Source organism: Amia ocellicauda, chromosome 4, assembly GCF_036373705.1.
Source record: "Amia ocellicauda isolate fAmiCal2 chromosome 4, fAmiCal2.hap1, whole genome shotgun sequence".
In the NCBI taxonomy this organism is placed as follows: Eukaryota; Metazoa; Chordata; class Actinopteri; order Amiiformes; family Amiidae; genus Amia; species Amia ocellicauda.
Window position 1 is genome coordinate 36,294,959 of NC_089853.1, and position 26,140 is coordinate 36,321,098.

Below are 26,140 nucleotides of genomic sequence, written 5' to 3' on the forward strand. Positions count from 1 at the left end.
GAGTCACTTTTCCAGCAGATGCCTACCTAAAGATTACAAACCATTTGCAAATCCTTTTCTATAGAAAGAGGAAAAATCTATCACCTTAGGTAAAGTGATAAGTTATCAGCAAAGGATGAAATAAAGTCATTTTTCAGTTGCCCTGCACAGAACCGTTCCGTGTTACGTTAATCAACAGTGCGTCCGTTTCTGTACTGCTATACAACATCTCGATATAATACAGTCCCAGGCAACAGAGAAAAGCAGCAGGTTCATAATGCTTTGTGAAAAAATAAATTGCTTTACACTTGGGACCTGGCAAGGCTGTTGTCATTCATAAAAACGCAGCACCGGAGGCAGCCACAATGAGATCTGTTTCATCTCTGTGACCTCCGCAATGACCCAGAGGTTCTGCTTTCTGCATCTCGGCCTTTTAACAAAGAGCTGTGGAATTGTACACCCTCTCGTCCAGGAGATCGCCGGGGGACCGAACCCGTGGAGAATGATGATGTGGAAGACGTGAGTTAGCTTAAGGATGGAGGTTTAGTGGAGCCAAGTTAGTTCTCAGTGATTAGGACGAGCCTGAGGAGACAGTGCTAAAGTGGAGATCACAGCGATGGCTGGATCCGATGGCCGAGGGATGCTGCGCGGTATGTGTGTGATAAAAGGATATGTCATTCCTAACTAGTCAGTTTACTGAAGTGCAGACAGTAAATGGGGCTTGTGCTGATAACCTTTCATCATAGTAATGAGTATATAGAGAGCACCTTTTATGTCACATGGTTCAAAGGCACTTAGCACTGAGTTAAAATAGAGCAGCAATTTCAAAAATGAAAACTGTAGTAAAAGGTTAACAGAGGATAAACATTCTGCTATGGAATACTGAAATATAGAAAATATTGCCTGATTATAGAGTACCGATTTTTAAATGATCTTGCTTAGATACAGTATATTATCGTAGTTTAAAAGACTGGGTAGTTGAATTATTATTTGGCTGGAACACAAATCTAGTTTTGAGGGTCTGATGCAATGCAGTGTCTTTGATTATTTTGCCTAAATTACATTGAAATAGGTCATTTAAGGTAAATAAATCCTATTAAGATAATTATCTATTCTCTTTGGCAGATATGTCTTCTTAAATAATGCTGACATTTACTTTTATACTTCCACTTGTTTTACGAACTGATTGTTTACACTGAAATTCTTCGGTCTGGATTTAAAACTCTGCGGAGACGGGGCCTCAGTCATGGAGTTCCAAACACAAAACGCAAGCTCTCCTTTCCTCCTGAGCTTTACTCGCACGACGCCCTTCGCCTCTTTCAGCTGTGCCACACTGCTCTGTGCTTTGGATGACGGGAGGTATCAGTGAGATGGAAATACCTGATAAGGATGATGACAGAGGGGGTCTGTGCCATGGCACCAATCATACTGCAGGCACAGATCACGCACAAGAAGGTCAGAAAGGCCTCTTGGCACCCAGGGCTGGGACACTTGCCAGGGACAGCCGTAGCATTTTCCGCCCGGTCTGCAGAGATGCAGGCGCACCCTGTGAGGTTCTGTGGAAGCAATAAAAGGAATATATTTATATATATTGGTCTGAGTTTCTCCTGTGTAATCTGTGGATACTGAATGAACTCCACTTTGCTGCGTCTGGATATGAGGATAAATATTATACCTAGGTCCAAATCCTGTTGTAGCTAGAAAAATCAATGTTTCTGCTCTCCACTCCTTTGCAAGCATGGCTGTATTTGTGTCAGCTTCAAATTAAAACACCCCACACAGCCAAGAGAGCTAGAACGAAGGTCACTGCCTTCCACAATGTGGCTTTCTCCTGTAGAATAAATGGTTTAATATCTCAGGATGATAAATTGTAGATGTTTTTTTTGTTTTTTTTCAAATAAAGGAAGACGGTATTAAAAACACAATTCTGAAATAATACCAGCGATGCTTGCAGTATTAATAAAGAAAGAGACACATTTTCTGGTAGGAATGGTCACCCCACTAACAGCCCACTTCAATAACTGGGAAATAATACCCACGATTCATAACATTTCTGTTGCCTTTTTATCGTACATTGTATCTTGCACGTTTTCTTTGTTTTTGGAGCAAAAAGCAACATACAGCTGTCCATTTATTGTCAAATATTTTCTGTTAATTGAACAAAGGAAACATCCCTAATTAGATACTCATTAGCCTTTACAATGTCATAGACATTTTAACAAATGACACATATATGTGCCAGGGTTGACTATGATCTTGCTAAATTCAAGGATTTGTTTAAAGGTTAAAGGTTTAGCATTGGGATTTGATTGAGCATCAGATTAGGACTAGGCTAGGTTAAGACTTGGTATTGGTCCGGGTAATAATTAGAGATTAGACATATAGATTAGGTTTAGAGACTTTTCTGGCTTAAACTAATCATTAAGATTTGCTGAGTAAAGAAGGTAGACCGAGGGGACACTTACCGATCTGGAACAGCCAGCAAAACAGGCAGACAGATACGTCACGCCATTGGAGCCACAAACAGGGCTGATTGAATCTGTGAGGCAGTTGCAGTGCGCATTGCAGGCGGCCACTGGCCTCAGCCCAGACTGGGACGACCTGTAATGACAGCAGGGGGTTACACAGGGAGGCAAGAGAAAACACAAAAATGTCACCCGATCTGACCGGATCAAAAAGTGAACTCCTTACTGTATCCCTTGAACACAATATTATTTTGTTTTACATATAAACCTTGGCTTGCAATAGGGAAACATGTGCATAATGTAAGTGTGTAAAAGTGTATGGCAGTCGTGTGTCCAGTGTATTTCATTCAGCGTCAGTGCTTACTCATTGCCATAGGCCACGGTCACCCCGGCCACAGGCCCGGTGTCACAGCCCAGGAAGAGGAAGGAGACGTAGCAGGCGGTGGAGACCAGGTTGACCAGCATGGCCATTCGGATGGCTCCCAGAGCAGACAGGTTGAGTTTCTTCACCAGCAGTCCACCCAGGAAGATCCCCAGACAGGCACAGGGGATGGCTGTCATGCCTTCACACAACAACAGAGATGTCCTGCAGTCAATCAGCCATTCGACCCATATGGAACATACATATATTTTGAATATATGCTGTATCAAGGATGCATGATCCTGGTATTTTTCGTGTACCACAATTAGACCCTTTTTTCTGAATTTAGAATGCAGGGGATATATTTAAGGTTGATTTGTAACACATGGTTTCAACATACAACATACAACAATATATAACCTCAGAATCCTGTAAGAATCAATGGATATACAGCTGCAGTGGAAAATATTCACACCCTTTATTTGGAACAATGATTTTCTGCGATTTTCATCAGTTAATATGGTTGGTTAGACTATAACTAGTTATCAATAATAAAATGTTGCTAGTTGAACAATATACACCAGTACAAATATAAAGATAAACCACTGCACAGTAGAAATTAGGCAACAGAAAAGTAGCCACTGAGCTCCAATGAGATGTATGTATTTATTTTCATATCAAAGAACTTATAAAATGATGCACAGATGCTCACTGGTCTACCTTTCTAACAATGACCTGTATTGACTTATAACTTCAACCCAGCCAATCAGCTACAGTCTAATTTCCATTGGATAGATGGAAATGAGCCTCTTAAAACAGAAAGCTACCATTAATTAATGGGTTTGTAATTTACAACTGGCAAGCAGTTCAAAGTTTCGATTAAATCTAAGATAGACATTTTTCCAAATGCTAGGAATGTTTTTTTGAGGTTGTAGGAGACCTCCTTCATCTCCCTCCCCCTCCCCCTCTCCCTCTCCCTCTCCCTCCCTCCTGTGAGAACCATGGCAAGCATTCACCAAAGCAACATGAGCGTCACTTACCGAGTAGCTGATTGGCTGACGAAGTGGTGAGGTTGAACTGCTGCTCGAGGTACTTCCCCAGAAAGGCAGCGAAACCAGCGACAACTGCAATCTCCATGCAGGCGGCCAGAATGATACAGGTGAACACAGGGTTGGAGAGCAGGTGCTTCGTCACCTTGGGAATCACTGGCAGTGGAAGGGTGGGGGGGGATAACATATAACATCATCAGTTCACAATGTAAACGTTATTTAATTCCTCTTATTGTTATAAAGTGATGCACATCACCTCTCAGCAGTGTTAAGTAACTAAAATGTTCCTAAATAGATTCCTTAAAATTACACTAGCCATAGAAAGAAAAAAATAAACATCAAATGTGTTTAACACTGTATACAACTGGGAGTCTTTCCAGTCAGACGTCTGCATAGAAAATAATATGGAATCCCTATAACCCTATGATTAACATGGGCAGCTGTGGACACAGGAAGAGTTACTATGTTGGCAAAAACACAGCAGTGCCTGGGAGAATGACCTTGGTTGGCCGATATTTATGTCACGAGCACGGCAGGATTGCGTCCTTGTTGTCTCAGTCTTCTCCTGAGAATGGAATTGATGCGCTTATCTCCTCAAGACTGGACTATTGCAGTGTTGTTCAGCTTCAGCACTCTGTACCTTGGGATTTAACTCGTACCTCTCTTTGTGGACCAGTACTGTTTAAGTTTGTGTAAGATTTCCAGTTGAGAACAAAAGTCTGTGAAGTACCAATAAGGGTCTAAATGATGCCCCCTGATTTATATAGCGGATTTACAGCAAGGGCACACGCCAGAGGATAATTTGAGATATGCAGTTGCTGGTTATCTTATTCTACCGAGGACTAGATGCTGCGCTGAGGGAGACCCAATCCTTTCATAAAGCATCTTTAAGCAAAATTGTACAAATATCCTCAGACTCTTGAACGTGAAGATATTTGTATAATTTTGCTTAAAGATGCTTTAAGATAGCTTTTGCCCATTTATTCGAAATGTCAATTGGTTTTCTTTAATTGGTTCATTTATTGAATGTGTTTTTATCAGTATTGCTGTTCTTCTCATGCTTTGACTATAAGAAAGCGCTTGGTTGGGTAGAAATGTTTCAATCCTTAATCAATTCTGTACTAGAACAATGTTAAAACTAGAACCTGTTACAAGTTTTGAAATGCACTTGTAAAAGCACAAAGCCAGTTTCCATAAAATAATAGGTTCTCAAAAAGGAGGCTCAATAACTGTCACAATCTACAATAAAACTAATTTGAAAAGCTTTAATTTCTCATAAGCTGACTCAAATTTCGATCGATGGGCAAATATGATGGGAAATAAAATGACCTTTAACATTAACTCTGAATCCAATTTATTTCATTTTTCGATGCTAAAAGGAGACCTTTGCACAGCAGGACAAGATAATTTTTCATTTATATTTTTGGGTGTGTTTAAAGTGATAAAACAAAGCTTTTAGTGAAGACGTTTACTGTTTCCTGATGGCGTTTCTTTTATTTTGCCTGCATTTTATATGATACCAGTGAGAGAAAATGCCTTCATCATTAGGTTTGTACGGAATTAAATTATATTGCAGAATTAAAGCAGATTCATGAGACTCGCTTCAGATATCAGTGAAAATGTAAAAAATGATTTGCTGTGGCTGAACCCTGCCTGGAAAACTGAACGAACCCTAGCCACATATTCTTTGTGAAGGATTATTCTAATATTGCCTGTGAAGACGTGTCAGTAAATAAACTGAAAATGCAAAGAAACAAACACATGCTCAGACCAGATATCACCTCCCCTCCCCCACTTCTCCATGATTTTACCCTATTCTAATCTTACTGGTGGGAATTAATTAAGGCTGAAGTTCCTGAAATGAGAAAAATCATTTGAGCATGATGCTGCTAACAGCTGGTAAAAGCCACTCTGGTCCCGGCCTGCATATTAACACCCCTCTGCACTGGGCTGGTGACACGTGCGCTGCGCGAGGGGATGACTCTGTGGCTGTGAAGTGAAGCCACAAGGAGCAAGGTCAGAATGGCAGCCACAGGGATCCAATTTAGGCCTGGCTATTGCTGTCATAATACATTTCCTCTGGCCACTTTAAAAAAGGCCCAGATAGCAACTTCACAGCTGAGTGCAGATCTGTTTTATTAATAAAAACCAAGGCCAGGGAGTACCTTGGAAAATACGTCAGTTTCCTTTTTTCCCCCGAGTGCCGTAACATCCATCTTAAACTCTGCTGTCCGATTGCTACGAAGGACCTGGATTTGTCACCACACGTTTGTTGTCTTCTAGTTCCATGTCACAGGCCGAATGGGGGGCGTAAAACAACAATCACCATAACCTGACGTTTAATTTTCTAGAATACGTCAAACCCATAGTGGGATTTCTTAAAAATTAAGTTACGAGCCCCGTGACGAAAGATTTTCACTTCCGCATTTGTATGCCTGACACACGGCCCAATTTCACAGATGTAGGGATACTTTAGCAGTGCATGGATCACCCTGTGACCCTGATATTCGCTGCAGGCTAATGACACCTCCACATGAGAAAACGAATTCATATTATTATTTTAATTTGAACTTGGAAAATCTGGAACTCTTCCTGGTATGTGAGGCAAAAAAAAAAAAAAAACAGAAAGCAAAGCAGAGGAAATGTGACTCAACCCTACTCTCCTGGGATCCCCACCCTCACCTCGCAGCTGCTGGCAGCACGACGGGCCGGCGTCCGGCTCCGGGGGGTGACGCAGGACTCCGTTGCTGGGCTTGGCTCTCTCGTAGTCGCGGGGCAGACTCTCGGGCAGCATGGTCTGCTCACTCTCGGCGCCGCTCTCCACCTCCTGGCACGTCAGCGACTGCGGGAAGCCGAACATGAAGAGGGCCGAGAAGAAGAGTAAGGCACCGCACAGCAGGAAGCCGGCCCACCAGGCTCCGATCCAGCGAGGGTCATCGGGGGTGATGTCCAGCTTACCTGCAGGAGAGAGCGGGGGGGGGGAAAGGCAGTTTGTTGCATATAAGTTTGTAATTTGCTTTGCTCATATACTTTGCTCTCAAGGCAAATGGGCAGATTGTCTCTCAGTAGGGGGCCGTTTCTTCCACATGTCCTCCATCCCATTTTTAACTTTGGATTCCTTTCAGTATCTCTGTCTATCTATCTAGCTATCTACTCATCTATCTAAATTATATATATATATATATATATATATACTGAGGTTTATTTTTTATGTTTGTCTCAGGATCTAAGCAATTTGTCTGCTGTCAAATGTGTGATGTTCATATGTGATATTAGCTAGTCTTGGTTCCAGCAGAGGTCAAAGGTCAGACTGAAGGTTAATGAATAAACACTTCCATGCCACCAAATCCAACCAAAAATGGTGCGTAGAGAAGACCTTCAAATCGGTGGCCTGGCCTTAATTGGGTGAGAACCACCTGACATGCATTAACCACCATTATGTGAGCTTCTCTCCCGGGGGCCCGGTGCTTACTACAGGGGTGTGCGGGGGGCTGAACCACGGCAATGTCGCGGGGTATTGATGCATTAGTGGTAATACTCACTGGTGTCGATGAAGACAGCATCCACATAGATTTTGGTACAGAGAGACCCCAGAATGAACCCACAGGCTGGGCCAAACACCAGGGTTGAGAATAAGATACCTGTAAACAAAACAAACAAAAAACACAGAGAGAAGGTTAGACTACTATAGTTCCTGATTTTTAGGAAAATATACAGCTCTGGAAAAAAACAAGAGACCACGGCAAAATTATCAGTTTCTATGGTTTTACTATTTATAGGTATGTGTTTGGGGGGTAAAATGAACATTTTTGTTTTATTCTATAAACTACTGACAACATTTCTACCAAATTCCAAATAAAAATATGAATGGAATGGAATGGCTGCCATACATGTAGAGATACTGATTTAAGAAAAAATTGCAGTGATCTCTTATTTTTTTTCAGAGCTGTATATACACTCACCTAAAGGATTATTAGGAACACCATACTAATACTGTGTTTGACCCCCTTTCGCCTTCAGGACTGCCTTAATTCTACGTGGCATTGATTCAACAAGGTGCTGAAAGCATTCTTTAGAAATGTTGGCCCATATTGATAGGATAGCATCTTGCAGTTGATGGAGATTTGTGGGATGCACATCCAGGGCACGAAGCTCCCGTTCCACCACATCCCAAAGATGCTCTATTGGGTTGAGATCTGGTGACTGTGGGGGCCAGTTTAGTACAGTGAACTCATTGTCATGTTCAAGAAACCAATTTGAAATGATTCGACCTTTGTGACATGGTGTATTATCCTGCTGGAAGTAGCCATCAGAGGATGGGTACATGGTGGTCATAAAGGGATGGACATGGTCAGAAACAATGCTCAGGTAGGCCGTGGCATTTAAACGATGCCCAATTGGCACTAAGGGGCCTAAAGTGTGCCAAGAAAACATCCCCCACACCATTACACCACCACCACCAGCCTGCACAGTGGTAACAAGGCATGATGGATCCATGTTCTCATTCTGTTTACGCCAAATTCTGACTCTACCATCTGAATGTCTCAACAGAAATTGAGACTCATCAGACCAGGCAACATTTTTCCAGTCTTCAACTGTCCAATTTTGGTGAGCTTGTGCAAATTGTAGCCTCTTTTTCCTATTTGTAGTGGAGATGAGTGGTACCCGGTGGGGTCTTCTGCTGTTGTAGCCCATCCGCCTCAAGGTTGTACGTGTTGTGGCTTCACAAATGCTTTGCTGCATACCTCGGTTGTAACGAGTGGTTATTTCAGTCAAAGTTGCTCTTCTATCAGCTTGAATCAGTCGGCCCATTCTCCTCTGACCTCTAGCATCAACAAGGCATTTTCGCCCACAGGACTGCCGCATACTGGATGTTTTTCCCTTTTCACACCATTCTTTGTAAACCATAGAAATGGTTGTGCGTGAAAATCCCAGTAACTGAGCAGATTGTGAAATACTCAGACCGGCCCGTCTGGCACCAACAACCATGCCACGCTCAAAATTGCTTAAATCACCTTTCTTTCCCATTCAGACATTCAGTTTGGAGTTCAGGAGATTGTCTTGACCTGGACCACACCCCTAAATGCATTGAAGCAACTGCCATGTGATTGGTTGGTTAGATAATTGCATTAATGAAAATTGAACAGGTGTTCCTAATAATCCTTTAGGTGAGTGTATATCTATCTATGTATTGCACTACAGGTGTAGAGTCTTTCAGATATTCTTATTCAGAAGTGGTTGCTATCAGGAAACGCTTATTCTAGCTTATTCTTTATAGACTATGACTGGAACATTCATTGAAATTCTTTCATTGCAAAGTAAACTGGATTAGAAACGTTTGCCAGCCACTTTTCTGACTCCCATTCTTTTTTTTGTCCTTCACCAAAGACAATGAAATTCATCTGGAAGTCATATAGAGAATATATCATATCTGCACATGGTGGAAATACAGATCATACCAAATATCAGATCAGATAAATCAGATTGATGGGGATTAAATTGATACCACTGTCATGCGAGAAAAGCAGAAATATGTAAAAAACCTGTGGATTTATATTCGTATTCTCACGAGAGATGGGATATTGTGTGCAGAATGATAAAACCCTACAAAGCTCATCATGCGAATTGTCTTGCAAGTGATTTGTGCCGAGTTCTTGTTGAACTCTGTTGCAGCCGAGAGAAGCTCTAAAGCTTCCAGTTAATTTAATGAGTTAAGACAAGGGGTATATAAACGTTCGACTGCCTCTCTCATTGATTTCTGGAAATATAAGTCTTCTCTAGGCCAAATCAATGTTCAGCAAACCCTGTCCAAATAACATTGATAGAGAAGTTATGCAATGAACAAGATTCATTAAATGAAATGAATCAGCACGAAACATAATTTTAAATAAAGGGTGTGCATACGTTTGGCTATATTTAAACTATATACATGCATACATATATAAAGTAAATGCAAGAAAATGGCTTGAATTTGGTCCAAGTCTCAGTGAACTGTGAAATCCTTTCATGGGGGAGAGTTTTGAGGAAATAAGTGAACTTCTCTTTTGGTTGAGTCTGGGTCTTATTAAACCCCCCATTATGATCTAAGGACAAGCTGTGGTGAGCCAAATGGTTCTCAGAATTTGGCTCTGAAGTGGTTTACCATTGACTTGTTTTGCTCCTCTATTTTCCAACATAAAAACTGATTACTTGGAAGTATTTTAAGGAGAAGTCTGGTCTGTTACAGCGCTTTCCCATTTGGTCCACAATGAAGACTACCATTTAGGTGGTTTTTTTAGGTGTTATGTTCCTCCTGCTAGAAAATAATTGTATTTAGATCCATCTGCACACTATCAAAAACACAAATCTCCATTAAAGACCAACCAACAAACAAACAAAAAAAGCTCAATATTGCAGATGTGCTGATAGCATTGTGCCCCACTTATCTAAGTCTGCTCCTTCAGAACCAAATAAAACCATTATCTGAAGGACTTGGAGCGTTAACCTCAGCACCAGATAAAAAAAACCGAACAGCTTCTTTAAACTGTTTCATTTGACAGAGTGGGATGCTGTGCAGGTTATAACCGAGATACTGGGCCGAATGTCTTTACAGCTATTTTTCTAGATAAAACCCTGCTGTGGAGAGGCCCTAGCCCAACTGGAATGTGTTGCTGGATTAATTTTGCTCATGTGAGAAACCAATAGCCCGTGACTTGCAAGCTAATATGCAACAAGGGGTGTGATATGACTTCTCTACAACCTATATTTCTCTGTCAGTGCTGCAGTGTCCTATCGATTCCATGCCCTTAAAGGACATTTATAAGCTCCTGTTATTTCTCCATTATGAAGCCATCTGAAACATAAACTGCACATACCTTATCATGCGCCTTTAGTAGGAACATGGGCAAGGTACACATTTTAAGAGAGCTGCGGCTGAATAATTCATTGGGCCCTGAGCCACTGGGTAAATAATGCTGTCAAATTTAGACCATTGCTGCCATCTCGTGTTCTGCAATGATTAAATGCACACTTTGCTTGAACCCCACAGTGCACATCCAATAAAGGGGCCATCTACAACCTATTTTTAACCAATAGGAAACATGTCAAGTTTAATGTAATAGATGATTTTACATGAAAACCTGGGCCACCATCATTAATCTTGCTAAGGTTTTCATGGTTAGTATTTGGTCCCTCAGCCTGTATCAGTTAATTTCCCGTACAGAAGCTTTTGTTAAGTAATTTCCCATACTTAACATGTTCTTTATATTATTTCACACAAATAGCATGAGGTAAGTTATTGAAGGATTTCCTGCAAATTATATCTTGTCGTCCGGGATATTTGCCTAAATTAATGTTTTTATGAATACACAGTAACACTGTTGAAGGATTTTGTAATGGAACCCCATAATTTCTCTTCAATTAAGAATTATGTTTTATTGTCAATATGTACATTAAAATTCCAAAATTAGAATCATTTAATGTATTCTTTGTGTGTTTTTGTATATACTGTCTATATTGTTTTATATATCCATAATAAAATTACTGCCCTGAATGAACACTGATGCAGTACAAGCTAACAACCACAAGAGGGGGCTTTCTGCCCAATATAATACTCTTCAGCAACTCTCAACACACACTGTTCATCCTGCAGAGCTGACCGGAATTTGTTAATTATTGAGAGGATCTATAGATTCAGACCATCCTTGACTAGTCACTTGGGTAACTGTTTGTCCATTAAAGCTGTCAAACAACACAGGAATAACCAATACAAAAATTTGAAGGATAAAAACAAAAACAAAAAAAGGAACAGTTCACAGGTTGCAGTTTCTACAATCATCTGTTTTATACGAGTGGAGTAGAAGGAAGATTTACTGTTGTTGTGTTGTGGTTTGGAAGGCTAGGCCTCACACGCTGTCTCGGCAGCCTGTTTTTATTCAAGCTGTGCTGAACAGCCTGCCCTGTGCAGACGGACACCTGGACATTTCAACGCAATCAATGTTACCTGTTACCAGTGAGACAAGCAGTGAAATATGATGTTGGAAAAAGTGGAGCAGGGTAGTCATGGCGAATGCTTGACAGTGAAGTAGCTCTCGTGGCGACTGCTGGGAGACTACCAGTAAACATGCTGACAGATACCCCTAATTAAATCAGCTCTGTTTGGCTTGGGTTTATGCCTCTGAATCTAGAGTAATAACACTGAAGCACAGCAGAGAACCACACAAACCTGCACATGGCAATACACAGGGTCTTGCTTTCCACTAAACCAAGAGCGAGCGAGAGCCATGACTGTCCCGCTGTCCCCTTTCGATTCGATAGGCACCAAGCTGTGCGCTGTATGTTCATCACAGCCGATATTTACAGTATAGAAATTGAAAGGGCAGTGGGGGTTGGCAGACTGCATTTCTGCTCTCCATACACAAAGTCCTTCATTTACAACTGAAATGTAAGCACAAAAGCAAAGCAAACAAACAAACTGATGACATATTGAGACTATTAATTAATAATTATTCATTATTAATCCTTCCATTTCTGTTAATGCTATGACTAAAATGTTATGATGTCTGTACTAGCTTGTATTTTAGGAATGCACTTGTCTGTACTTCTAGCTGTGCACACCACATTAAAACATAGCCCCTGTCCACTCTCTCTCTCTCTCTCTGCACCCCTTTTCCCTTCACTCTGCCTTTTCACGGGGAGACACTGAGAACAGTTTCTGGACCGGCCAGAACACTGCTCAGAATTATGTTTTGGTAGCACATCCACACCAGTCATTCATACTTCCTCTCCCATGACTGTTGTTAGCGTTACTTCTATTTCATAATTAGGTGATTAACACAGATTAAATGGCAGAGCTCCACACACAGCTCTAATCTGCACTTCCTTCACAATACATTTCTTGTCCTGCTTGTAACATACTTTACTTTAGCAAGTTGTGAGATATTGGGTGGTGGTATACAATTTCACTACCATATTTACTTAATATGACACATAATGTTCTATGAACCCCCGAATTAGTGTTCAATATTGCTCACATGACATTTTATTTTTTAAGCTTTGAAAGTGAACATGCAAAACACTCACAACACAAAAGCAGATGAAGTTCCTATATTGGACCTACAGCTGTGCTGCCTTTGTAAGAAGCCAGCCCTCACAGGCCACCATAGACCCGCTCTCAAGCACTTGGACAAGTTTTGGACGAACAACTGTGCCTCAATCGATGCCCAGTACGAAGCAGGGAAGTAATGAGCCAAAAGAGCAGCCAGGCACCTTGTGAGGATCTGTGTCTCTGTGAGGAGGATGGCAAAGTGGAGTGGAAAGGGAAGCCTTTCACTCGCAAATGAGCAGCCTGGAGGGCCATTTTCTGTAAATCTACATCTGTTTGCACTAATAGCTCATTGAACCTTTTATCCCACAACTTCTTTCAGCGCACACTCTCCCCCATTCAGGTCGAGAAAGCTCATAGCTACCACCCCAACCTCCTTCTTAAGTCGGTCCCTGACCCGTTAACAAATCAAATGGATTATGAGTGTTTGAACAGAGCTATTGATACACGCATTGAAAATGCTTCAAGTTCACCTCGCAAGCCAGGGCCTCGCTTCCTGGGCAGAGTCACTCTCTCTGCCAGCTGCCCACGCTGGCACAAAACCAGCTTCCCCCCTCTATCTTGGTTTAACTCGTATTTGAAAAAATGCCCGGTGCGGCCAAGCATGTAGAGGAGGTGGAAATGCGGCTTGCTGGCACTCCTTTATCGGAGAGGACATGGGGACTGGTGGGACAGGATTACGCTCTGAAAAAAGTTGCTCGTGCCACGGCATTGTATAACGTTCTTTGGATTTTTTTGTTTCCCAGGTTTGAATCCTGGACACCCGCTGTTCTTTCCTCTGTTCTTTCCAACTGATGTATTGTTTGACCATCAAAAGCACCAGACTTACAAAAGCAATACATGCTTAAAAATACAGTTGCTTACTGACTCAAACAGTAGCATATTTAGCTAAGAAATCAGTTTAAAACAGGCGGTTGCAGTTCTGCTGCTGTGGTACAATCGAGAGGCCCCAGATCCACACTCCGCAGTGTTGCCTTGGTGCTGTTCCGTCTGTGGGACAGGGATGAGGAGGGAGATGATCAGATGGGGGGGGTTCTGCAGTTGTAATGGCAGATGTTGTTAACCCGCCTGCAGCTGCTAATTAATGAGGAAGTATGGAAAAAATGACTCACTTTAGTGTTCACCAATTGCTCTGCGCGGGATCAAAGCAGTGAAGCCTGAGAGCATTAACAACACAAGCCCAATGTCTTACGATTCTGGTGTATGTATGTATTTATGCATGCATGTATCTATATATGTAAGTGCAGGTTGTCTCAGACTCTGAGGACAATCAGTTTCAATACTGCTTTTGGGCTGCCCACCATAAAAGCCCTCACTGACTTCAAGACCACCCTCAGTGTCAACTCCACTGTATGCATGTCTCAGAAGTGATTAGACAGCAGACTGCCAGCAAGGCCATTTGGTACAGTATGTATAAACACATCAGAACACAGTTAAGACTTCACTGCTCAGACGGAAAGCATCTAAAAGCAACAGAATGACATCAATACATTCGGGGTGGAGAGGATACAATTTTGGCTACAATATGCCTACAACTCTGCTGAAAAGACCTGCGGAGTCTCTTAAAAGATTTCCTGTGTTTCTTGTTAGTTTGTTTGTTGTGTGTGATTTTTTTAATTTCCCCTTAGATGACAGCTCACCAATTAGGAATGCAACTTGTGATTATCACTAGGCATATAATAGGTGCCAGCTTAGGTATAAAGCAAGATCTAATTAACTAATGTCTAAGGGCATGCATGAAGGTATAAAAGATTAAAACCAGTCTTACACTATGTTTTTTTTTCTTTCTATTATGCAACAATTTTCTACCTTTGTGGGCTCCTCAGGTGTTTAAAATGCCATCCACACTAAAGCAATTTACAGTACAATAGGACCTATACCAGAATCAATGCACAACATTTGTCTTGATTTCAATAAAGGGCAATTACTTTATGTTTGATTGCTATGTAGTAATTGACTTGCCAGAAATGAATGTGAATGTTCTGGTAAAGCTGACAACTTAATTGTGATCAGAACCACAACTAAATACTAACTGCAGAATTGTGACAGAAAAGTACCTCAGATTAAAAAAAAAATCTGTAAAATAATGTTAAGATTAGTAGATCACTCCCAAAACTCATTTGCAGGCAGACTGTTATATTTTACAAATGGAAAGTAACTGCAAAACTGGCCATGCTCTATACAGTTGCTAATAGGCCGGTTGCACACTAAAATTATACCGCAGTTGTCATTTAGCTCTTGGGCGTGTTTCCTTAGAGACGGCAATGTTGACAGTTCATAGCAACAAAACCACAATCTGGCTTCACCGGAAACCTCAGAAAGGAAGAGAAGATCGTATGATCACCTTATTGGGAATGCATGTGGTGCAGCTACACAAGTACTTTATTAAATTATAAAAAGATAACTTTCCCTTAACAGACACAGTACATTATGAGTCACATTATTTGACAAAATAATTTAAACATTTATTTAATTTTTTTTAATAATAATAATTATAATAATAATAATAATAATAATAATAATAATAATAATAATTACTACTACTACTACTACTACTACTACTACTACTACTACTACTAATAATAATAATAATAATAGTGTGCCAGTTTCTTATACATGATATTTTAAGACATGCTTCTTATATGTGCTGTGACCACTAATTGCATGCTATAAATCACACAGCGGCAGACTTTTTGCTCTAGTGAAACACACATTCCACTTTTACTAACTCTAAACTGATCTTTGTAAAGCTAAGTTAAGTGAAAAATTGTGATCATTTCATTCTTCTTTTTTCCAGACCTATTACATTTCTTACTAGATTCTGAAATTTGTCTCTGGCCCAAAAAGGGACTGACAAAGGAAGCTGTGAATTTCAACAGAAATGTGAAGCCTGCTAATTTGAGCCACAGCACTCAAACTGTGCAGGGTACCGACTCTGGGAAAAGGGTCGAGTTTAACGGACAGCTAGTAAAGCACAGTAAGGATTAAAGTAGGCAGGTAAATCTCTATTTTAAAAGTTGTCAACAGAGAATAAATGGTTTTGCTTTTCTCTGCTCAGGAAATACTATTACTAAAATGATGTCCTCTAAAACATTCCCAAATTGTCCAGATGTACTTCTGCAACATCCCTTTAATCTATTGGGGAGATATATGTTTTTTTTAGCCAATGCATTTGTTACTTCCATTCTCATTAGCATGTTGGAAATTCAAGCCTTTTTCTGAAAAACAAAAACACAACAACAGCAAAAACAACAAAACACAGTGTGTTCTTTCTTCATCTAGTTAAGATGAGATGCATGATTCTGAATCTTGTTATCTCCTCTGATTACAAACATGAATTAAATTATTCCAGGAAAGAGGAATCATTTTGGTCGACAAATTTGTAAATCTAATAATCTAAATTATGCAGTTCCATCCCCAAAGAGAGATACATTTTTAATGAAAAATGCAATATTAATCAAACAAACAAAAAATAATAATAAAACTGGATTCCCTCCTTTTACAAACAAACAAACAAGCAAACAGCAAAAAGAACCTGAAGATCTTATGAGAATTTCTGCCCGGGCCTTTGAGCAAAAAGGAAATCTAATAAAAACACAAACGCCTCCTGTCATTCTGAATTGATAGCTTTTTCTTAGCAGTGAGCTGTGGGGTATGCAGTAATGAAATAAAAAGAAAATACCCAAGGAGTGGCTAGGGCTCATTAATCTGGGCAGTTTTATAGAGCTCCTTTGTGCCTACAGAGTGAGCAAATTAGCAGTTTATGACTACATGGCACCCAGTTTTCTTTTCTCTGGAAGCTTTTCTAGTGCTTTGAGCATTCTGCAAGAAGAATGGATTGCACATCGCTACCTGTTGCCTTGACTGTACCAGAAGCCATGCGGTCTGTACTAGATGGTGACATTTGCAATCTATTCTTTCTTTAAAACATTTTTTACAGTGTTCATAATGAGTATTATTGAAGAGTATTTCTGAAGGAAAACACAGTGCTAGGATTAAAAATCACTGTCCCACATAAGTCCTCCTATTTGATTCCAACACCATTCAACCTCTTCTTATCCAAATGTCAGGAGATGGAAGAAAAAAAGAAACTCAACAGAATGACACACTTCAGATACAGACCTGTAATCAAACAAGCTAAAAAACTTTACATCCTATCCCCCTTTAAGCAGCTGAAAAATATCCTCTTGCTTCTGCTCATGAAAGAATATTACAATATAATGAAGGAAATAAACAGGAGTGCATTTTGCTCGTTTTGGTTTTGAGTTGCTTATGTATCTGTGTTTCCGAATCACATGTAAGGGAGTATATGATGTAAACAGGGAATGCAGGAGCTGTTTATAAGACATGGTTGTCAGCTTGCAGGGGACAGAAAAGGCCCAGATCTTTCATAATTCAGCATTCAAATGGTAAATTGATTTATTGTAATTTAGTTTTTTTCTTGTTCTGAAAAGCATAATAGTTTTTTTTCTTGGTGGCATAAGGAAAGGTGTCTGGGGTATTTTACCCTTGAAGTATAGCACTTCCACTGCTGACACAGTTTATACTTTCAAGGATATGCTACCAATGCGTGTCTGAGCTGTCAAGAAGTGAAATCTTCTGTACACGTGTCCTGTCCTGAAGGAAGGAGCAAAGACGTCTTGGATTGCCTGAGGATCCTGCTTCTCCACTGGAGCCAAAATACTTTGTGATAGTGTATGTACAGTGAGGGAAAAAAGTATTTGATCCCCTGCTGATTTTGTACGTTTGCCCACTGACAAAGAAATGATCAGTCTATAATTTTAATGGTAGGTGTATTTTAACAGTGAGAGACAGAATAACAACAAAACAATCCAGAAAAACGCATTTCAAAAAAGTTATAAATTGATTTGCATGTTAATGAGGGAAATAAGTATTTGACCCTTCGACTTAGTACTTGGTGGCAAAACCCTTGTTGGCAATCACAGAGGTCAGACGTTTCTTGTAGTTGGCCACCAGGTTTGCACACTCAGGAGGGATTTTGTCCCACTCCTCTTTGCAGATCCTCTCCAAGTCATTAAGGTTTCGAGGCTGACGTTTGGCAACTCGAACCTTCAGCTCCCTCCACAGATTTTCTATGGGATTAAGGTCTGGAGACTGGCTAGGCCACTCCAGGACCTTAATGTGCTTCTTCTTGAGCCACTCCTATGTTGCCTTGGCTGTGTGTTTTGGGTCATTGTCATGCTGGAATACCCATCCACGACCCATTTTCAATGCCCTGGCTGAGGGAAGGAGGTTCTCACCCAAGATTTGACGGTACATGGCCCCGTCCATCGTCCCTTTGATGCGGCGCAGTTGTCCTGTCCCCTTAGCAGAAAAACACCCCCAAAGCATAATGTTTCCACCTCCATGTTTGATGGTGGGGATGGTGTTCTTGGGGTCATTCCTCCTCCTCCAAACACGGCGAGTTGAGTTGATGCCAAAGAGCTCGATTTTGGTCTCATCTGACCACAACACTTTCACCCAGTTCTCCTCTGAATCATTCAGATGTTCATTGGCAAACTTCAGACGGGCCTGTACATGTGCTTTCTTGAGCAGGGGGACCTTGCGGGCACTGCAGGATTTCAGTCCTTCACGGCGTAGTGTGTTAACAATTGTTTTCTTGGTGACTATGGTCCCAGCTGCCTTGAGATCATTAACAAGATCCTCCCGTGTAGTTCTGGGCTGATTCCTCACCGTTCTCATGATCATTGAAACTCCACGAGGTGAGATCTTGCATGGAGCCCCAGACCGAGGGAGACTGACAGTTAATTTGTGTTTCTTCCATTTGCGAATAATCGCACCAACTGTTGTCACCTTCTCACCAAGCTAAGAGAGTGCCCCTAATCTCAGCTTGTTACCTGTATAAAAGACACCTGGGAGCCAGAAATCTTGCTGATTGATAGGGGATCAAATACTTATTTCCCTCATTAACATGCAAATCAATTTATAACTTTTTTGAAATGCGTTTTTCTGGATTTTGTTATTGTTATTCTGTCTCTCACTGTTAAAATACACCTACCATTAAAATTATAGACTGATCATTTCTTTGTCAGTGGGCAAACGTACAAAATCAGCAGGGGATCAAATACTTTTTTCCCTCACTGTATGTCAAAAGGGTTCATTTTGCAAAATGCATTTATTTTCTAAGATTACCACATAGATAACATTTTTCAAAACAGTAAATAACAACAACAGCATTAATAATAATATCCCTGACCAACTGATCAACACAATGTTGTACACATTTCAATTGTTTTCTTGTCATGCGTTTTGATGCAGACAATTCTGTATTTTTTTTCTTAATTTTGTATCTTAATTTCCCTTATAGAAAAAGCTCAGAGTTAAGTGGGTGTACTGGTAATCATCTTCAATATATCCCTTAATTGCTTCTGAAGTGTCTTCCTCTTTCATGCAGGCCCGTTAAAGTAGATATACAAAACAAACTAATTTGTTCCCAGCATGTTTTCCTAAAGTATTTAAGTATCCTGTGAATTATACACTCACCTAAAGGACTATTAGGAACACCATACTAATACTGTGTTTGACCCCCTTTCGCCTTCAGAACTGCCTTAATTCTACGTGGCATTGATTCAACAAGGTGCTGAAAGCATTCTTTAGAAATGTTGGCCCATATTGATAGGATAGCATCTTGCAGTTGATGGAGATTTGTGGGATGCACATCCAGGGCACGAAGCTCCCGTTCCACCACATCCCAAAGATGCTCTATTGGGTTGAGATCTGGTGACTGTGGGGGCCAGTTTAGTACAGTGAACTCATTGTCATGTTCAAGAAACCAATTTGAAATGATTCGACCTTTGTGACATGGTGCATTATCCTGCTGGAAGTAGCCATCAGAGGATGGGTACATGGTGGACATAAAGGGATGGACATGGTCAGAAACAATGCTCAGGTAGGCTGTGGCATTTAAACGATGCCCAATTGGCACTAAGGGGCCTAAAGTGTGCCAAGAAAACATCCCCCACACCATTACACCACCACCACCAGCCTGCACAGTGGTAACAAGGCATGATGGATCCATGTTCTCATTCTGTTTACGCCAAATTCTGACTCTACCATCTGAATGTCTCAACAGAAATCGAGACTCATCAGACCAGGCAACATTTTTCCAGTCTTCAACTGTCCAATTTTGGTGAGCTCTTTTTTCTATTTGTAGTGGAGATGAGTGGTACCCGGTGGGGTCTTCTGCTGTTGTAGCCCATCCGCCTCAAGGTTGTACGTGTTGTGGCTTCACAAATGCTTTGCTGCATACCTCGGTTGTAACGAGTGGTTATTTCAGTCAAAGTTGCTCTTCTATCAGCTTGAATCAGTCGGCCCATTCTCCTCTGACCTCTAGCATCAACAAGGCATTTTCGCCCACAGGACTGCCGCATACTGGATGTTTTTCCCTTTTCACACCATTCTTTGTAAACCCTAGAAATGGTTGTGGGTGAAAATCCCAGTAACTGAGCAGATTGTGAAATACTCAGACCGGCCCGTCTGGCACCAACAACCATGCCACGCTCAAAATTGCTTAAATCACCTTTCTTTCCCATTCAGACATTCAGTTTGGAGTTCAGGAGATTGTCTTGACCAGGACCACACCCTAAATGCATTGAAGCAACTGCCATGTGATTGGTTGGTTAGATAATTGCATTAATGAGAAATTGAACAGGTGTTCCTAATAATCCTTTAGGTGAGTGTATTCTGTGTTAAGCATCTCAGCCCTAATTTAATAAGGCTAGCATGCTCTGTTGTCTTTGTCTGTAATTTGGTTAGGTTATCTGCAGAATAGGAGCCCCTCACTGTTATCTATTACTCAGCCCCCTAAATTATATTAATTAACCTAGAGGTCCATGGGTGCCCTATTGTACTGAGGACAAAAGCAGACTCCTCTGCCTCTTGTTGAACTTGCATGTAATTTATTGAATTGCAGATAATTACTGGAGGAAGAGATCTGAAATTGGAGAGCTTTGAGTTCATATTACTTGATGGCTCACTTTTGGAATTAGTCTGCACTGCCCCCATGTAGTTATCTTTGTTGCTCTTCTTTGAAAAAACAACCAAAACAAAACCCAAACAAACACACACTTACTTTTTAAGGACAAGTGCAATTGTGTTGCGTTTGAAAGATTAATTTACCGTTTGAGTTAGGGCTGGGCGATATGACTTAAAAGTAATATCTCGGTATTTTTAGAAGTTTGGGCGATACACGATATATATCTCGATGTTTCTTGTTTTTATCCAATCAAGCTACAAAATAAGACCTTCAAAAGTATTTTGTTAATCATTAAATATGCAAAACTAACAAATACTACATGCAGGCTGTCTTAGTACATATATGCAGAATGCAACATATTACAGCGCAAGTGGTGTGTGATTACTAATACATATAGACACACATACATACATTTATTGTCACATAACACAAGTAATAGTAATCCCGCAAGACATGCGCTGTAAAATGCTATAGATTCAGGTAGATTTCCCACATCCAGGTTTATAGTGGCGCATTTAACATCTGCTGGACAGGGACATTTCTCCTCTGACTGTCGCGTTTCGATTCTACTTTTCGGTACAGCACGTGTTAATACAAAATAGTTAATAATAATAATAATAATAATAATAATAATAATAATAATAATAATAATAATAAAAGCTGTTGTACCACTTCACCATCTAATGAAACTTTCTGTTTGCATCGCTTTGCAATTTATTAAAATGCAAACAAACTATTATTCTTTAATTTGTATACAAATTATATCCGTCTAAATTAGCGCTTGCGCATTAAAGTTTCTTTTGTCTATTTTGGTTATTGTGTGTCAGTTCACTCTCCTCCAGGTCTGTTTGTGTTTCTGATGCCCATTTCTTGGCGCATCCGACACGTGTGGAAGAACCGGGAAGAACGCGTCCTAATGACGAAAAATACTGCCGTAAATAGTGGGATTTGCGACACCACGATATAAAAGATAGAGCATAATATGAAACGATAGACGTTTTTCTATCGTCATACGATATATATCGTCATATCGCACAGACCTAGTTTGAAACACACACACACACACACACACAACCCAATCCCAAATTCTGGAGTCTTCATGGTAACACAAGAAGCTCAGCTCATGATACGAAGAGTTGCTCTTTCCTAGATTTGTAGGCAGGCACGGACATTTAAATACATTATTGTATATTCAAAGAATTAAGTGATTTGCTTTGGTAGGGATGGTTCCCTTCCTGAATCAGAACTGGATTTCCTGAAACATTGAGCCAAAACATTGCAAAAAAAGGGTCATGACTTTTCCATGTGAAATAATATATATTTTCATACTGCAAATTGCTTATTCATTTTCTATCTTACCACAGAAATTAAGAGTATTGTCCCAGACAGAGGAGTCTTATTGAGGGATTGTTCAACTAGGCAGGTGTCAGAGCCCAGACACAACAACACGGCATGGCGGCGTTCATGTTGCTGTGAACATGTTGTCATGTCTTTGACTGTCCTGTAAGGCATACTGCAACCATAATGGGTGGGGGGGGGGGGTGGGGTTGTTACTTTACCATGGGAGATCCACACCACAGACTTTTTTTCACAACTGTGTTTCTCCAGAAATGGAGAATGACTCATGTCGATAAAACATTCAACGAGGAACAGAGAATCCACACATATGGCATGCGGTGATTCATAAAATATTAATTTGGTCCTGGGTTGCCATGAAAACAATGTTGCATCCGGCACTGAAATGTCTGACATAAGTGATGTTTATTGAAGGCGAAGAAGATTTAGAACACCTTTGGGATAAAGGAAATGGGATGTTAAACATTTTGATATTGCTTTGCCTATAATAATGCCCTTTACCTCCTGTAATATGTAAGTACAGCCTAGGGTCCCTATTACAGGCACCATCAGTTAATAGATATTTTTCTAATAGCCCTTTCTCTCAAATGCAAGTGCAGAAAATAGGCCACTCTCACCAATAGCATCATCTTAGGACTGGGGCATTTAATGTTACCCATAAAAGACCTTGAAAGTCAAATTTGTGTCGTTCCTTACACCTTAAAAAGCTCTCTGTCACTCCTAAGTATACCCCCAAGCCTTCAGTTATGATACTGTATGCAAGGATACTTTCACTGTGTGCATAAAAGCTGTACACTCACAGCCACTGGTATGGCACTGCTGGACACTGCCCACTGTGGATGATGACATCATAAGCTCCTTCATTTATTTAGAGTTCATTAAATAGTAATCATAATCATCATCATCACTAATTATCATAATAAATCATTATTAACATCATCATAAAATCTTTATACACAGCCAGACACAAAGCTACATCCCTAAAAGTCAGTCTTGAACCAGGCCAAATATTCCTGTTACTGGTACTTTTCTCTTTCCCATATTTTGAAACTAAACTGGTCGGATGCAGAAATGTCAGCAATTAGACACAAATCTCGGTCCACTCGGCAGTCATTAGTCTTGCTAATTATCCTTAATTACTCCCACATTAGCATATGGATGCTGGGTGATTACTTCACAGAAGAGTTGCACTGAAGGTAGGACAATGTTTTAACCTTGCAGACAGGTGAACAGAATACAGCATAGCACCAAAGTGTAATTTATATTGAGCAGAAATTTACTTCAAAAGATACAAGCCACATAATAGGGTATAACCTCTCTCTGTCTTTGAGGAAATAATTCTTGCAATGAAAGCGATGAGCACAAAGCTCAAGTCAATCTCTATACAGTACTTTTCACTGCACGCCCAGCAGGTCAAACTGACAAGAAATAATATTTCAACTGACAGTTTATTAAATGAACCTGACAGCTCTGCAGAGCAGGAAAATCTGAATCATACAGGGGGATCACAATCCTGGAAGAGTGGGTCAGAGAGTTGTTAACTTACAGTATGCAGGGCAATAGAAAAGCCACACTTTTCAAAATGTCACAAACAATGAGCTCCACTGTTTTGCCCTGTGCATTTCCACTTCAGTATTTCTAAAGAGGTCACGTTGTGCAAAAAGAAAAAGAAGAAGAAGAAAAAAGCGCTGTTTTGGCATGCAACTGTCTTGTAAACTTAACTTCTTAAGTATAGCGTACACTGGATGAACCAAAGCAATTATTTTGTAATGTACACAGTGCAGTTTGCAGCAATGTTTGATGAATGAAAGGCAAACAGTGGGGATGTGGGCAGGGAGCCAGAGTGGAGCCACATAGCAGGGGCAATGACTGAGAGCTCCTTTCAGTAAAACACTGCTGATCTGATGAGTTGGGTGGGTTATAATTTTACAAAAATGTTTCCTGTTCAAGATATCTTTTCCAATCCATTTTGTTTAAATTAAAGCATTTTTATAGTAATCATATCTGAACTTTGGACCCGTGTTTCATTCTATGCTTTGTAAATAAGTTACTTTATAAATATGTAGTGTTATCCATACAAATAAAGAACCTGCAGAAGTTAGTCATCTGTAAGTGGTGAATTAACAATCACAGTTAGACGTTAAGAGGACATTGGAGGATAACATAATTAATTTGCTTTTGGATTAACTGTATTTTTACAACAAGAATAAAGAATAAGAGATAACGAGCAGATGATTGTGCAGTTGATTTTGAACATTTCCTGTAGGTGACGGGAATTATCTAATCTTACAACCTTTTACATATCACTTTGTATTGCACTTATGCCAAGAAATAAAAATAATAATAATATCAGTCAAATGGTAAAGAGGGTGCTCTCCATGAGCAGGCTTGTAGACACCTTTATACACTGAGGAACATTCCATGGGCCTACAGGAGAATATGCAGTAGGTCTATCTCACCAACAGGGCTCACTGTTACAGATCTCCCCTGTTTTGAGAAAGTTAATCTTCATTCCTGATCTCAATTCCTTGTCTTAGGCTATAGGGGAGCTATATTGTGTTGGTATATATACCAGAGCAGCTCAAACAGGAGGCCAGATCAGGGGTCAGCAATATGAGAATGGAATACAGTCAGACACGCTTCTTTTTTGCAACAGCGGATATTAGTCTGTTACAAGTCAGTATTTTTAAATACAGGCACACTATGTAGGTCTCTTTGGGCAGCGGGGGGTGTTATGTGCTGTTATGTTTAATTTCTATGATTGAGGTGCGCTTCCCAGTTGCCTGGGCACTCCCACCTTACATGGTGCTGAAGGAGTCAACTCTCGGCCAAGTGAAACATGTCTGTCTGGATGGTGATCTGTGCTCTTGTTTAAAATGCATTAAATCACTTTGGCCTCCAATGTATGCGGTTTAAAGCTTGCACAGGATGCGGTCATAAACTTTCTCTCAGTTTGCCTTCACATCTCTGTCTGGAGAACTTGTGGCTGTGGAGAGCTCGGCGAAAGGACAGAGAAATGGATCAGAGAAACTTCAACCTGCACTGCATGCTTCCCTTTACACACAAACTAATTCAATCACCAGACACCAGATTTCTCCAACAAATTATTCACAGAGGGCCCAGTCCCTCCCAGCTGTTATTAAATGTTACCCTTCAACACAGGTATTGTGTTTATTATAAGCTCAAATAAATGGTACTAAATTGTATAAATGGTTATGAGGTTAAATACACTATTTTGAGTATCTTAATTCACAATATAAATAAAATAAGCTAAACACAAACACAAATAGTCAAACCAATCAATTAATAAAGAAAGTGGAAAAAACAAGCATAAGATTACCCACAATATAAGATGTGTTTCATAAAGACCTGAAGTCTATAGTCAGCACTGCAGTGTGTAGCATTATTGGCTTCCATAGGAAGGACATTGAGGGTATACAAAAGCGTTTTTTTTAGCTGAGGTTTGCGTCAGATCTCAAGACGAACACGAGCAATTTCTTGCTTGAGCTGCAGTATGCCATGACTTAATCATGCAGCGTTTCATTTTGGCAAAGATAATCCGAGCAAGGGAAATAATTTAAAATGCCCCGATTGTGATAAAGAGAATCTACATGCTGAGGCAGCAGGATCAACCAACCTTAGCTGTCTCGGAGGGAGAGAGCCTATAATTCAAAATCTAATGAAAATGTTGCACTACAGTGGACAGTAAGGCAGGCCGAACCCCACTGCATCTGATCACATTAGCAGAATTAATTTGTGATTGCCGGCATGGGATGAGCATTGGCATCCTCCTCTTCCTGCTGCAGGCTGGACATTAAACTGATGGAACGGCAGCACAGCCCGTCAGGGATT

The 26,140-nt window shown here is 40.4% G+C and overlaps 1 protein-coding gene across 1 annotated transcript in view; it reads right to left on the bottom strand.

Annotated features, from left to right (window-relative positions):
- slco3a1a (solute carrier organic anion transporter family member 3A1a) overlaps positions 1-26,140 on the bottom strand; it is an 87,727-nt gene that overhangs the window by 7,059 nt on the left and 54,528 nt on the right. Inside the window, exons 3-8 of the mRNA XM_066701995.1 lie at positions 7,397-7,495; positions 6,537-6,812; positions 3,846-4,010; positions 2,809-3,007; positions 2,445-2,580; positions 1,360-1,535 (exon numbers count right to left, since the gene is read on the bottom strand). Of these exons, the coding sequence (XP_066558092.1) occupies positions 1,360-1,535; positions 2,445-2,580; positions 2,809-3,007; positions 3,846-4,010; positions 6,537-6,812; positions 7,397-7,495 (1,051 nt within the window). The remainder of the gene's footprint in view (positions 1-1,359; positions 1,536-2,444; positions 2,581-2,808; positions 3,008-3,845; positions 4,011-6,536; positions 6,813-7,396; positions 7,496-26,140) is intronic.